Here is a 12,134-nt window from a genome sequence, read left to right as displayed (position 1 = left end):
AAATTTATTTGAGCATAAGCTTGCGTGAGCTACAGCTCACTTCATCGATGCATTCAGTGGAAAATACAGTGCGGAGATTTATATACATAAAGAACATGAAACAACAAAAAAACTTCAATAACAGACTCCAACGAGAGACTGCTGAATTGGAATTAATTTGCAAACTGGATACAATTAACTTAGGCTTGAATAGAGACTGGGAGTGGATGGGTCATTACACAAAGTAAAACTATTTCCCCATGTTTATCCCCCACCCCTACCGTTCCTCAGACATTCTTGTCAACTGCTGGAAATGGCTCACCTTGATTATCACTACAAAAGGTTCCCCCCCACCCCCACCCTCCTGCTAGTAATAGCTCACCTTACCTGATCACTCTCGTTACAGTGTGTACGGTAACACCCATTGTTTCATGTTCTCTACGTATATAAATCTCCCCACTGTATTTTCCACTGAATGCATCCGATGAAGTGAGCTGTAGCTCACGAAAGCTTATGCTCAAATAAATTGGTTCGTCTCTAAGGTGCCACAAGTCCTCCTTTTCTTTTTGCGAATACAGACTAACACGGCTGCTACTCTGAAACCTGTCATATACAGAAAGGGTTGCAATATTTTCTTTCCATCACTTTGGACAAAAATGACTAGATAGTAGCAGATATGCTAGCTGTATGTATTGTCTCTATACATGATAAGCTTCTAATGAAGCAGAATCAATAGACCAGAGGGGGAAAAATTCTGCCACAAAAGTTTGTGACAGTTTCTATATAATTAATGAAATACCTTTATACCTGAATATTTACACCTTAAAATCTGATAATCGAGTCTAACATCAAAAAATAATCTTATTTACCAAGGTGAAATATATTATGTATAAATCACAAGAAGTTCTAGAGCAAAGACATTTCCAACCAGCCACACCTTCAGAATATTTACCCCCATAAGTAGCCACACTCATTTCACTGGGGCTTACCTCATTAATAAAACACTTACATACATGAATAATCCTTATCGAACCTGGTTTTCAGTGGTGAAATGCCATGAGGGGAAAGCAGTGGACATGTTGTTCCTTGACTTTAGCAAAGCTTTTGACACGGTCTCCCACAGTATTCTTGCCAGCAAGTTAAAGAAGTATGAGCTGGATGAATGGACTATAAGGTGGATAGAAAGTTGGCTAGATCGTCAGGCTCAACAGGTAGTGATCAATGGCTCCATGTCTAGTTGACAGCGGTATCAAGCGGAGTGCCCCAAGGGTCGGTCCTCGGGCCGGTTTTGTTCAATATCTTCATCAATGATCTGGAGGATGGTGTGGATTGCACCCTCAGAAAGTTTGCAGATGACACTAAACTGGGAGGAGTGGCAGATACGCTGGAGGGTAGGGATAGGATACAGAGGGACCTAGACAAATTAGAGGATTGGGCCAAAAGAAATCTGATGAGGTTCAACAAGGACAAGTGCAGAGTCCTGCACTTAGGACGGAAGAATCCCATGCACTGCTACAGACTAGGGACCGAATGGCTAGGCAGCAGTTCTGCCAAAAAGGACCTAGGGGTGACAGTGGACAAGAAGCTGGATATGAGTCAACAGCGTGCCCCTGTTGCCGAGAAGACCAATGGCATTTTGGGATGTATAAGTAGGGGCATTGCCAGCAGATGGAGGGATGTGATCGTTTCCCTCTATTCGACATTGGTGAGGCCTCATCTGGAGCACTGTGTCCAGTTTTGGGCCCCACACTACAAGAAAGATGTGGAAAAATTGGAAAACGTCCAGCAGAGAGCAACAAAAATTATTAGGGGTCTGGAACACATGACTTATGAGGAGAGGCTGAGGGAACTGGGATTGTTTAGTCTGCAGAAGAGAAGAACGAGGGGGGGTTGATAGCTGCTTTTAACTACCTGAAAGGGGGTTCCAAAGAGGATGGATCTAGACTGTTCTCAGTGGTAGAAGATGACAGGACAAGGAGTAATGGTCTCAAGTTGCAATGAGGGAGGTTTAGGTTGGATATCAGGAAAAACTTTTTCACTAGGAGAGTGGTAAAACACTGGAATGCGTTACCTAGGGAGGTGGCGGAATCTCCTTCCTTTGAAGTTTTTAAGGTCAGACTTGACAAAGTCCTGGCTGGGATGATTTAGTTGGGGATCGTCCCTGCTTTGAGCAGGGGGTTGGACTAGATGACCTCCTGAGGTCCCTTCCAACCCTGATATTCTATGATTCTATGAACTTCAATGGAAGTATGGCAATTTACACCAGCTGAGAATCTACCCTCAGCGTGGATCTACCTCTCTGCCCTTTTATGTGGCATAAAGGGGCCCTAAAAACCAGCTGGGTAAGAATTCTCCCATTGCAGACATTGTGTAGGACAGCCATAGGGGGGTCCTCTGAGGACCTCTTCACAAGCCTGTCTGTGGCAGGGCTGCAGCAGGCAGCACTTCAGAGATTCCAGGCAGTGGAACAGCTCAAAGGGCAGCTGGGGGAGATTGCCCTAATATAGACAGGCCCGTAGTGGAAACAAACTGCAGAGATGCACAGAAGTTTACACTGCACCGTCTTGTACTGTACCTGGTATGGGGCAGGGCTATTATTCCTTCACTTTTGTGGCCCCTAAATTCAATCATAAATTTCACTGAAACGTGAACTGCCATATTATACTGCCAAAGTCTAAGCAGATTCTAACAGATAATACTAAAGGCAGAATTTGTAGGAAGGTACAACACAATGTATTTTTAATTGGATGTTTTCAGGTTATATGGCTGCCATGCAAGACCCTGAACGTCAGTGCAGCTGCAACACTGAGGAAGTATGCTGGACAGCAAGGAAAATCCTAGTTTCCTACAATAACTGTTATGGGATATTTAATATCTAACGTGGACACCCCAACTGTAAGGGCTTATCACAGTAAACCTTATGAAATGCATTTTATCTATGTAAGGAAGGGATGAGTCCACACGGTTGGGATTTGCTCCTGCGGATCCTTTGAGTCTTGGGCAGAACAGCCTGTGCTTACATGTCTCACTTCACATCACCCACACATTCAAGTCATGTGCAAAGGTACAACTGTTAAACTGTAATTTTGTAAAAAGAGGTAAAGTACTTACATTAGATTTCAGTAAGGTTGTAGGGTCTAAAATATCTGCCCAGTGAAGAAATCTTTGGGAAAAAGACTAATAAAAATATACATTAAGGAAACTGTACAAATATTTTGCAGTTCAGCTTAATTAACTCTTTTTTGTAGCTGTCAGAAAGAAACCAAGAATCTCTACTTCTTTGTTTTTTCAACTCCTTTTTATTTCCACGAGCAATAGCAACCCCCTATTTTTTGTTATAATCTGGTAGCCAGAATGACAGTCACAAGCTAAGAGCCACCTTTCGTCTTCGCTATGGTGAGAAAAACTTTTATCTGCGAGAAAACTAGGGTTGCCTTTGAGCTCATAACACTTGCAACAAAGCAAATCTGCTTGCTAAGACCCTGGGGAGGAATGCACGTGGCAATGGTTACCTTCCTTCCCGCCTCATTTGGGGAGCAGTAGGTTTGGCATCTCTAGCAGTTCAACTGGGTGCTTTGGAGTGACATCACGGGTTAGGGGCGCTGTCTAAACCAAAAAAGGAGACAAAAGCCACCAAGGCACCTCATAAAATGAAGCCAGGGTGACCAGACAGCAAGTGTGAAAAACCGGGACACTTTTTAATGGGGTACCAGAGTTACACACATAAGACAAAGCCCCCCATATGGGGAGGGCTGGTCACCCTAAAGCACACAGCTGTAAAACTGGCTGGTTGCACTGGCAGATCCGGGCAGGATGCGCACCCAGCCTTCCCCCGCGTGTCGGGGCGGCCTCTTCCCCGGTCCTAGGGCGAATGCCTGGGACCTTCCGCGGTGGAGGGAGGCGAGCGGGGTAATTGCAGGGGCAAGGAAGTCTCCTTCCCGCAGGGCCACAGTGCGCATGGCCGACCCCGCACTCCCCGCGGCAGGCTCTGGCGTGACCCGACGCGATCAATCTCCTGCTCCCGGCCGCCCTGCCAGAAATGCCTCTTCGCTGGGCTGCCCCCCTGCTTCTCCCCCCGCCCCGCCCCGCCCCCGCGACCTGAGCCCCCGCTGCCCGGGCAGGGCTCTCCCGCTCCCTACTTTGCCCTCCGCGCTCCAGAATTGCAAGTTCACATCCATGAGGCTGAGCAGCCGCTGTGCCGCGCCGGAAAAGGTCCTGCCACGGGGAGGCTCCGGCTGCTGCACACTCCCGGCAGCCGCTTTCCTTTCCCCGTTGCTGGCGAGCGCAGGCCGCTTAGATCTGGTCCTGCTGCGGGGCGTTGGCAGGAGCTCGGGCTCCTGCGCTGCCTTTCCCCGCACTAGCTGGATGCGCCTAGACCCCTGGACAGAAATGGCCAGCGTAGCTGAAACGGGGGACAGCCGCCTCGGCTAGTAGCTGCACGGCCCGAGACAGCCCCTTCCTCTAAGCCCAGCCCCTAGCTTAATTCCTCTGTGCCGCTACACCCCCCCATTTACACAGACCGGGGGGGATTTTCTCAAGGAGCAGGGGGAGGTGGGCACCTCATCCCTTCTGAATTACAACGGAATTTGGGTGCTTAATTCTCCTACACCCATTTGGAAAAAACCAACCAACCAACCCCGATTCTTGCACTATTTAAGAAAAAAATCATTGCCCCTTTTACAGGAGGCAAAAATAATAGAACACTCCCAAACCATAACCAACTGCCCTCCCCAATGCTTAGGAAATGGCCCTTGTACTGACCCCTGGGTATCCCAATTCTTGATTAGGGAACATAGTGTTGGCTATATCTTATTTATGATTTGTACATCCTACCTTCCAGGGTTTATTTTTAAATTGACAAAGTTGAAAAACTTACAGCAAAACAAGAACACCAGATTCAAGTCTGCTTGGTTTTATTTATACTGAACTCATTTGCATTGTTCATGTCTCCTGCCTTTTAGTTCAACTAGTGAGTTAAGATTTAAATTTTAGATTAAACTAATTCATTATAAGGGTCCTTTTGTGCTGTGAACTTCCCTGTTATGTGAGGGGCTGCCAGCACTCTTCATGCCAGCAATTTTAATCCTCTAGCTTCTGCTATGGATTAAAGGTTCACCACCTTGGCCCAGGAACTGCTGAAATTACTTTTCAGTTTCTTCACTAATGTGGTGGTCTAATATTAATTGATTTTGGGGGACAGCAGAACATGGCAGGGAGAATAATGGACTAATTTAAAGAAAATCCCTTCCATGCAGGACATTTGTTTATAACTCAAAAAAAAAAAATTACGACTCCTGTCATGGTATCTGTTCAAAGAGCTCTTAAGACCACTAGAAACAAGTGCCCACTATCCTACAGCAGACAGTATTTCTGGGAAAATAAATCTAAGGGCTTGTCTACACTACCTACTGGATCGGGTAGTATAGTATGGATGTGATAAATCGACCGCTGAGCGCTCTCTTGTCCACTCCAGTACTCCACCAGATAGAGAAGCGCAAGCGGAGTAGACAGGAGAGCATCAGCTGTCGACTAATCGCAGTAAAGACACCGCGGTAAGTAGATCTAAGGATGTTGACTTCAGCTATGTTATTCCTGTAGCTGAAGTTGCGTATTTTAGATCGACCTCGTGTTGTAGTGTAGACAAGCCCGAAGCAGTGATAGCCAAATTGATGGTCATAAAAAAGCAGGGGAGAGAACAGATATAGTATATGTAAAATTTATAGTATAATCAAGAACTTATTTAATAATCAAGATTATTTAGTATTTGCATTACAGTAGTGCCCTAAAGACCCAACACTATCAGGGCCCATTGCAGTAGGCATTGTAGAAACACATAGTAAGAAAGTCCTTGCCACAAAGGGTTTACAGTTGAACTAGATAAGACATAATTACTTACAACTTACCTAGCAGTGAGACCCAGCTGTGACTCACCATATGCCTGTTCAGTTCTAGCAACTGAAAATACACCCAAAGTAGAGATTTTTTCCTAACTAGAAAATTTTGATATTTAAACAAAGAGCACCGATTTGAAGTCAATGGGATTACACACAATGCATAGAGGAAGCATGTGCAAGTCTTCGCAGGACTAGGATCTTAAATTTTCACAAATATCTGGTTAATACTACTAGTATGAAAAACTAAACTAATATGAGGTTTGACGGGGTCAAAAAGATTCCTGGTAGGTATATAGAGCTAAGAGCTCAGTCATTGACTATCACTCTCTTTGGGTCAATGTGCCTAAATGAACACTCCACATGCTCTTGCATGATACAAGAGAAGCCTTTTTCCATTGGTCACTCTAGCATTTTGACAAATTAGTCAATTAAAGTTTAGAGCAATATTCTCTTAGATTAGTTAGCAAAGAACTAACTAGTCCAGCTATCCACTGTTCCAACTTGGGCTCTTATAGGCTTCCACCTTAATTCTTCCACATTATTTCTTCTCTACCCCTGCTGGTGGATAGATTCATTTTGTTTATCCAGGATTTTAAGGAGTTTTCACTTATCCAGTCCTTCAGCAGCTATTCCTTTGCTCCCTTTGCCACACATATGGTCCAGTTTCTTCTGCATTTATCTGTAGCCACTAGCAGCTTATAAGTGGTAGTAGGTGGGGCTGTGGGAGATAAAACTTAATTCAACAACACACCCAATCTCCGGTAAGCAGAGGAGCAAGAACATCCAACCTAGATGGTAGTTACAACAACACTGTAGACAGTCTGCTTTAAGATTAATTTATTAATGATTTCATAGTTTAAGAAAAAAATATATGCTCAAAATCATTTCAGGAGGAAGCCATATTAGATCTTAAACAGACTTACTGAATCTTCCAACATAATTACACATCAAGCACTACAATATTTGGAAATCTGCATTTAGTGCAACAGACAATTTAAATGTATGACCAACTATTTAAAAAGGCAAAACAGAAATTATTAAGTGCCAGTAAATGTACCACGATTAGAGTTAAGTTCACATCTCCACCAGTTCCTAAATGGAATGCAGTTACTCTTCATTTAATGTTATATATTCCAATACATTTTAGCTGAACGATTGTAGACATTTGTTACTGCTACCTCCAAATCATGTTTGCATGTGGAAGCAGTTTGGAAAAAAAACAAACATAATTTGTACAAGGAATTCTTCCATCCCTGCCTAAAGAGCTACTGGCAAATTAAAGGGAACCACGTTCCAGATATTTCTCTGTATCATCCACTCTACAGCTCAGTATTTCCAGCTCTCAGAAACAAGAGTCTATCATCCAATTTTTATGTGTGCACAGAAAGCCTGGCACCATTTCTATTCCAGGACTGCTTAAAAGGAAGGAGGAAAGGTTAGTACTCCTGACCCCCCAAAGTCACAGGCACATATACATGGGGGAGATAAAGAAGAGAATGGCTGAATACAGAGATATATGGGACGGCAGTGCACACTCTCTGGGGAAAAAAACAGCTCCAAGAATATGATTTAAAACTTGCTGATTATGTAACTATTTAATGTTTCAGCATTTAACAATTTTTCTTAAACACCAAAAAAATAAATAAAAAAAATTGCATTTAAATGCAATCATGACTGCTTCCTTAGGAAATCCAGCATATGGTTTCTAAGTACAGATAATAAGGACTCTTTCATTGCCACCTAGCTGTATCTGATGATCTATTTATGCACTTTCTCAAAGTATTCCTTAGAAGCTTCTGGACTTGGCTTGATCTGTAAACAAAGAGAGACAGTTTTATACAAGTTGGTATATACACAAAGTGTATGAGAAAAAAATTATGGCTTTATATTTAAGATTCCATTTAAGAATACTGTTTATGCTTTAATAAACCACACAGTTATTTCTGAATGTCCACTCACTCATGAGAAGCAACGTACAAAGGTATTTTAACAGAAGTGCAGGCTTCTCAGCTGCAAAAAGAAAACTGAAAAATATTTAACTGCAAGACATTAAAAAATTTAAACTAGGACTATCAATCAGAGTTTTAATTGCACTGTTAAATTTAAATTGGTATTCTATAATTGTTTATTAGAAATATTTTTGATATTTTTCTACGTTTTCAAATACATTTATTTCAATTACAACATACAGCATAAAGTGAACAGTGCTCACTTTGTTATTTTTGATTACAAATACTTGCACCGTAGAAAAGAAACAAGTAATAGTATTTTTCAATTCACCACATACAAGTACTGTAGTGCAATCTCTTTATCGTGAAAGTGCAACTTACAAATGTAGGTATTTTCCCCACATAACTGCACTCAAAAACAAAACAATGTAGGCTCTACAGTTTTACAAGTCCACTCAGTCCTACTTCTTGTTCAGCCAATCGCTAAGACAAACAAGTTTTTTTACATTTACAGTAGAGAATGCTGCCCGCTTCTTATTTACAAAGTCACTTGAAAGTGAGAACAGGCATTCATATTGGCACTGTTGTAGCTGGCATTGCAAGGTATTTACATGCCAGATATGCTAAACATTTGCATAGCCTTTCATGCTTCAACTTGTAGATTGCACTTTTTTACAGTGCAAACATCTGTAATAAAAAAATATAAAGTGAGCACTGTATACTTTCTATTCTGTGTTGTAATTGAAATCAACATATTTGAAAATGTAGAAAAACATCCAAAATATTTATAACAAATTTAAATTAGTATTCTACTATTGTTTGACAGTTCGATTAAAACTCTGATTAATCGGAACTTTTTTTTTTATCGTGCAATGAATTGCGATTTTTTAAAATCATTTGACAGCCCTAATTTAAATTTATACAAAACACAAGGCAAATCCAGGCAGACTGTCATGACAGTTAACAAGGGAAGCAAGCGAAGACTGCATGTACTCATACGTATTGCGTGGAAGGAGGGATTTTGTGCTCTCAGAAGAATACAAAATGTGAATGTTTTCTACACATGTAACTTTGAGTATTGCGTATGCACATTAACTGATTCAGACTGAGGGCACCAATTCATACAATCAAAACTTAAAAGACTTTTAAATTAACAAGTTCTTTCATACTATAGTGCCCAGTCTTCAGACTTTCCATGCAATAAGGTGGAACATTTTCCAGGATTGGGTCCATATTTTGGATGGTGATACTTAACCAACACATACCGTAGGGGACTCTGGAGTCCAGTTTGCTGGGCAAACCTCTCCATGAGTTTCCACATACTGGAATGCCTTCACCAAGCGAAGGGTCTCTTCCACACTGCGGCCAACAGGGAGATCATTGATACTCAGATGCTTGATGACTCCATTAGGATCAATGATGAAGAGACCTCTGTATATGAACAAAGATGTTTTGAACCTTTGCAATATGAATTCTGTATCTTGCTTCTTGTGCATGCTGAAATCTATTTCACAGAGTTATTCTAAATCACTTATACCATAGTGTATGGAATAGTGATATGTACCATTTGTACAGTACTTGCTAATTTGTACTTTGCACAATAAGATAGCTAAGAAGTAGTAACGACAATAGTCAAAACTAAAGATGCTGATTACAAAAGTGTAATCAGAGCATTAATCCCACCCATGCTTTCCAGGTCCTGAAACCACTTCTCCCTATTATTTTGAAAAAAGAAAAGGAGTACTTGTGCGAATACAGACTAACACAGCTGCTACTCTGAAACCTATTATTTTGAGGCACTCCAAAACCCCTTTAAGGTGCTACTTTGAGTTTTGTCTGCATATAGAATACAGGATTGAGTCTAAGCCTTCGTTACGAGGATATCTGGTTATGCATTTAAAAGAACGTCTCAATCTCACCCTTTAACTACTAAAGTGGTGGAATTAATTAGATTTGGCAACAAATACTCAAGTTCCTTCCTAGCAAATAATTTAGACAAAAAGTTGAGCACATTTTTTTTTTAAAAAACAAAAGGTTTATGAAGCAGAGTTAAAAAGAGAGCTCTGGGATCACTATTGTTCTCTATTACTTTATAGCAATAAGAAATAGAACTCATGCGCCCTCAAATACACAGGTCAGAAAGGGTCCTCAGTCCACAGAGGAGGGAAATACAAAGCAGTGCCAAGTAGCGTGCACTCTTCCTTGCAATCATGTGGCAAATCCCGCTGTGCCAAACATGTGCAGCTAGGAATCCATGGGCATTCAAGAAGGGGGAGATTGGAGCATTTGTGCTGCTTGACCTCCTCAAAATTGCATGGAGCTCTGCATAGATAGTAGTACTATCAATTAGATAGATAGTACTAATAGAATCTTAGAGAGATAGGGAAGAGAACAAGCATTGGGTTAGGAGAGTCAGAACAGAACATTCTTTCCCCACGAGTGTTCCTGGATAGATAAGTTTCAGAGGCTTCACACCCTGACCTATCTCTCCATAAGGCCATATACCCTTCCCCCACCTTCTATAACACTCTGCAGAAACTGCAAAACAAGCCAGCGTTCTTATGTTTCACCCTCGCACAGATTTTTGAGGGGAAAGGGAGTACAATATGGCCCATGCAGTTTTAAACTTGGCACTGCCATAACTAGGGAACAGTGGAGGTTACCAGAGAACAAGGTCCTACCTTAGTGCTAGACCAGATCCTTCTAACAGCACACCATAATCTCGGGAGATTTGTTTCGTCAGGTCTGACAGAAGTGGGATATTCATATGTCCCAAGCCACCACTCTAGTAGAAATAAATAATCGAAAGGTAAGTTTGAGCGTAATAAGAGTGAAGACTGAATATCTATTTAGTTTTTTATTCTCATTGCATCACTGCCCTACTAGGAGTTCCCTTCAGGAGTCACAGCACTGATAAAACTTTCATTCTTGAGCCTTTATTAAACTAGGCTCTTAACATGGTATAATTAGTTCACTTGCTCTGAGTGAATTTAATTGCTGGTTTTAAAAACACCACCTCCCAGAGCACGAAGCCCTTCTACACTAATGATTTTCAGACTGCTGACACAGGAGATACGAGACCACCCATAACAGCAATGAGAAGATTTTGGGGGAAATTATTTCACCTTATGCACTAGGTGATCATTTTAATTAAATAAAAGAGCATCAATTCCACATGATCTACTAAGAGAGATGTCACTTTTATTATAAAAATTGAATATCCATGTACAAGTACAGATGTTTGCATTTTTCTCATGTTAGTAACGTTTATTTTGGAACAGTTAGAATATGTCAAAGATATTCCGTTTTCTGTATGTAAATAGATTCAGTATTTAAAGCACATATTTTCCTATATTTGGGCAGTCGAGTGAGAGTGTGTACTGAATTGTGCAACATTTTGACCACCACAGGATAACCTATCCTTGAAACGAGACTGATAAATCTGTTAGCTTTTCTATTCCTGGCACTGTCAATGAACCCATGTACAACCTTGGGCAATCACATAGACCCTGATTCTGCACATACCTATCCACGACAGAACAACTCATACTTGTGCATAAAACTTTACTCACATAAGTGTTAAAGAAATCAAGGCCTTTGTTTCTCTGAACCTCAGTTTCTCTCAAAGGCACCATGGGAACAATACTTTCCCACCTTTATAGAGAGCTTTGAGACCTATGGATGAAACAGGTACCAAGTACTATTGCACACAAAGTTATAAATCAAAGCCAATATTCACATTTTGGAGTTTTGATCCAACTTTAATACGAATAAAAACTGATTTGCCCAAGGCAAAGCTTTGTCCAAGTATATTAGGCATGACAGACTTTAACAAAATTAGCTTTCTCCTCTGTCTGCATATTACACACACACTCACACACACACACAAACCCACAGAAGAAGGCAACATCAGCTGATGGTCCTTCACATGAATCTGCAATTATACAAACTGGTCCTGACCCACCTACACTTTTGCTTGGAAGTATAAACACAATGAAGCATTTCCACATAACCAAATTAGCAATAACTGATGACATCAGATATGAGCTTTTTTTGAACTGCCCCATTAGGTTTTCTAGTTTGGTTACTGGCAGAAGACCAACAACATTTTGGCATTACTTAATGTAAAGAGGCCTGACAGTAAGAACAAGTCCTCCCTAGCACTTCCTCCTTCTCTCAAGGAGTTAGGTGCACCATCTTATTACACAAGAAGTTTTAAGCTTTTCTGTGTGTCTTAAACAAGGCTGTTAGGGGATTTATAGCATCAGCTGAAAGCTACCGAAAATCCTAACAACCTTTTATTCTTTGTTTC

At 41.2% G+C, this 12,134-nt stretch overlaps 1 protein-coding gene across 9 annotated transcripts in view; it reads right to left on the bottom strand.

Annotated features, from left to right (window-relative positions):
• Positions 1–12,134, bottom strand: part of SFXN4 (sideroflexin 4) — a 33,284-nt gene that overhangs the window by 17,690 nt on the left and 3,460 nt on the right. The window contains exons 5-10 of one of the 9 annotated variants that reach the window (XR_012160067.1): positions 10,504–10,607; positions 9,088–9,253; positions 4,119–7,685; positions 3,492–3,621; positions 3,091–3,156; positions 969–1,291 (exon numbers count right to left, since the gene is read on the bottom strand). Coding sequence is in view for 5 of the 9 variants with exons in the window: in XM_073354231.1 (XP_073210332.1) it covers positions 3,091–3,156; positions 4,119–4,157 (105 nt within the window). In the remaining 4 variants the exon portion in view is untranslated. Of the gene's footprint in view, positions 1–968; positions 1,292–3,090; positions 3,157–3,491; positions 4,038–4,118; positions 7,686–9,087; positions 9,254–10,503; positions 10,608–12,134 lie in introns of those variants that run through there. The other 8 variants (XR_012160066.1, XR_012160065.1, XM_073354233.1 and 5 more) reach the window with 8 other exon arrangements.

This window comes from Lepidochelys kempii, chromosome 7 (assembly GCF_965140265.1).
Source record: "Lepidochelys kempii isolate rLepKem1 chromosome 7, rLepKem1.hap2, whole genome shotgun sequence".
In the NCBI taxonomy this organism is placed as follows: domain Eukaryota; kingdom Metazoa; phylum Chordata; order Testudines; family Cheloniidae; genus Lepidochelys; species Lepidochelys kempii.
This window is presented reverse-complemented; position numbering and strand designations above follow the sequence as displayed.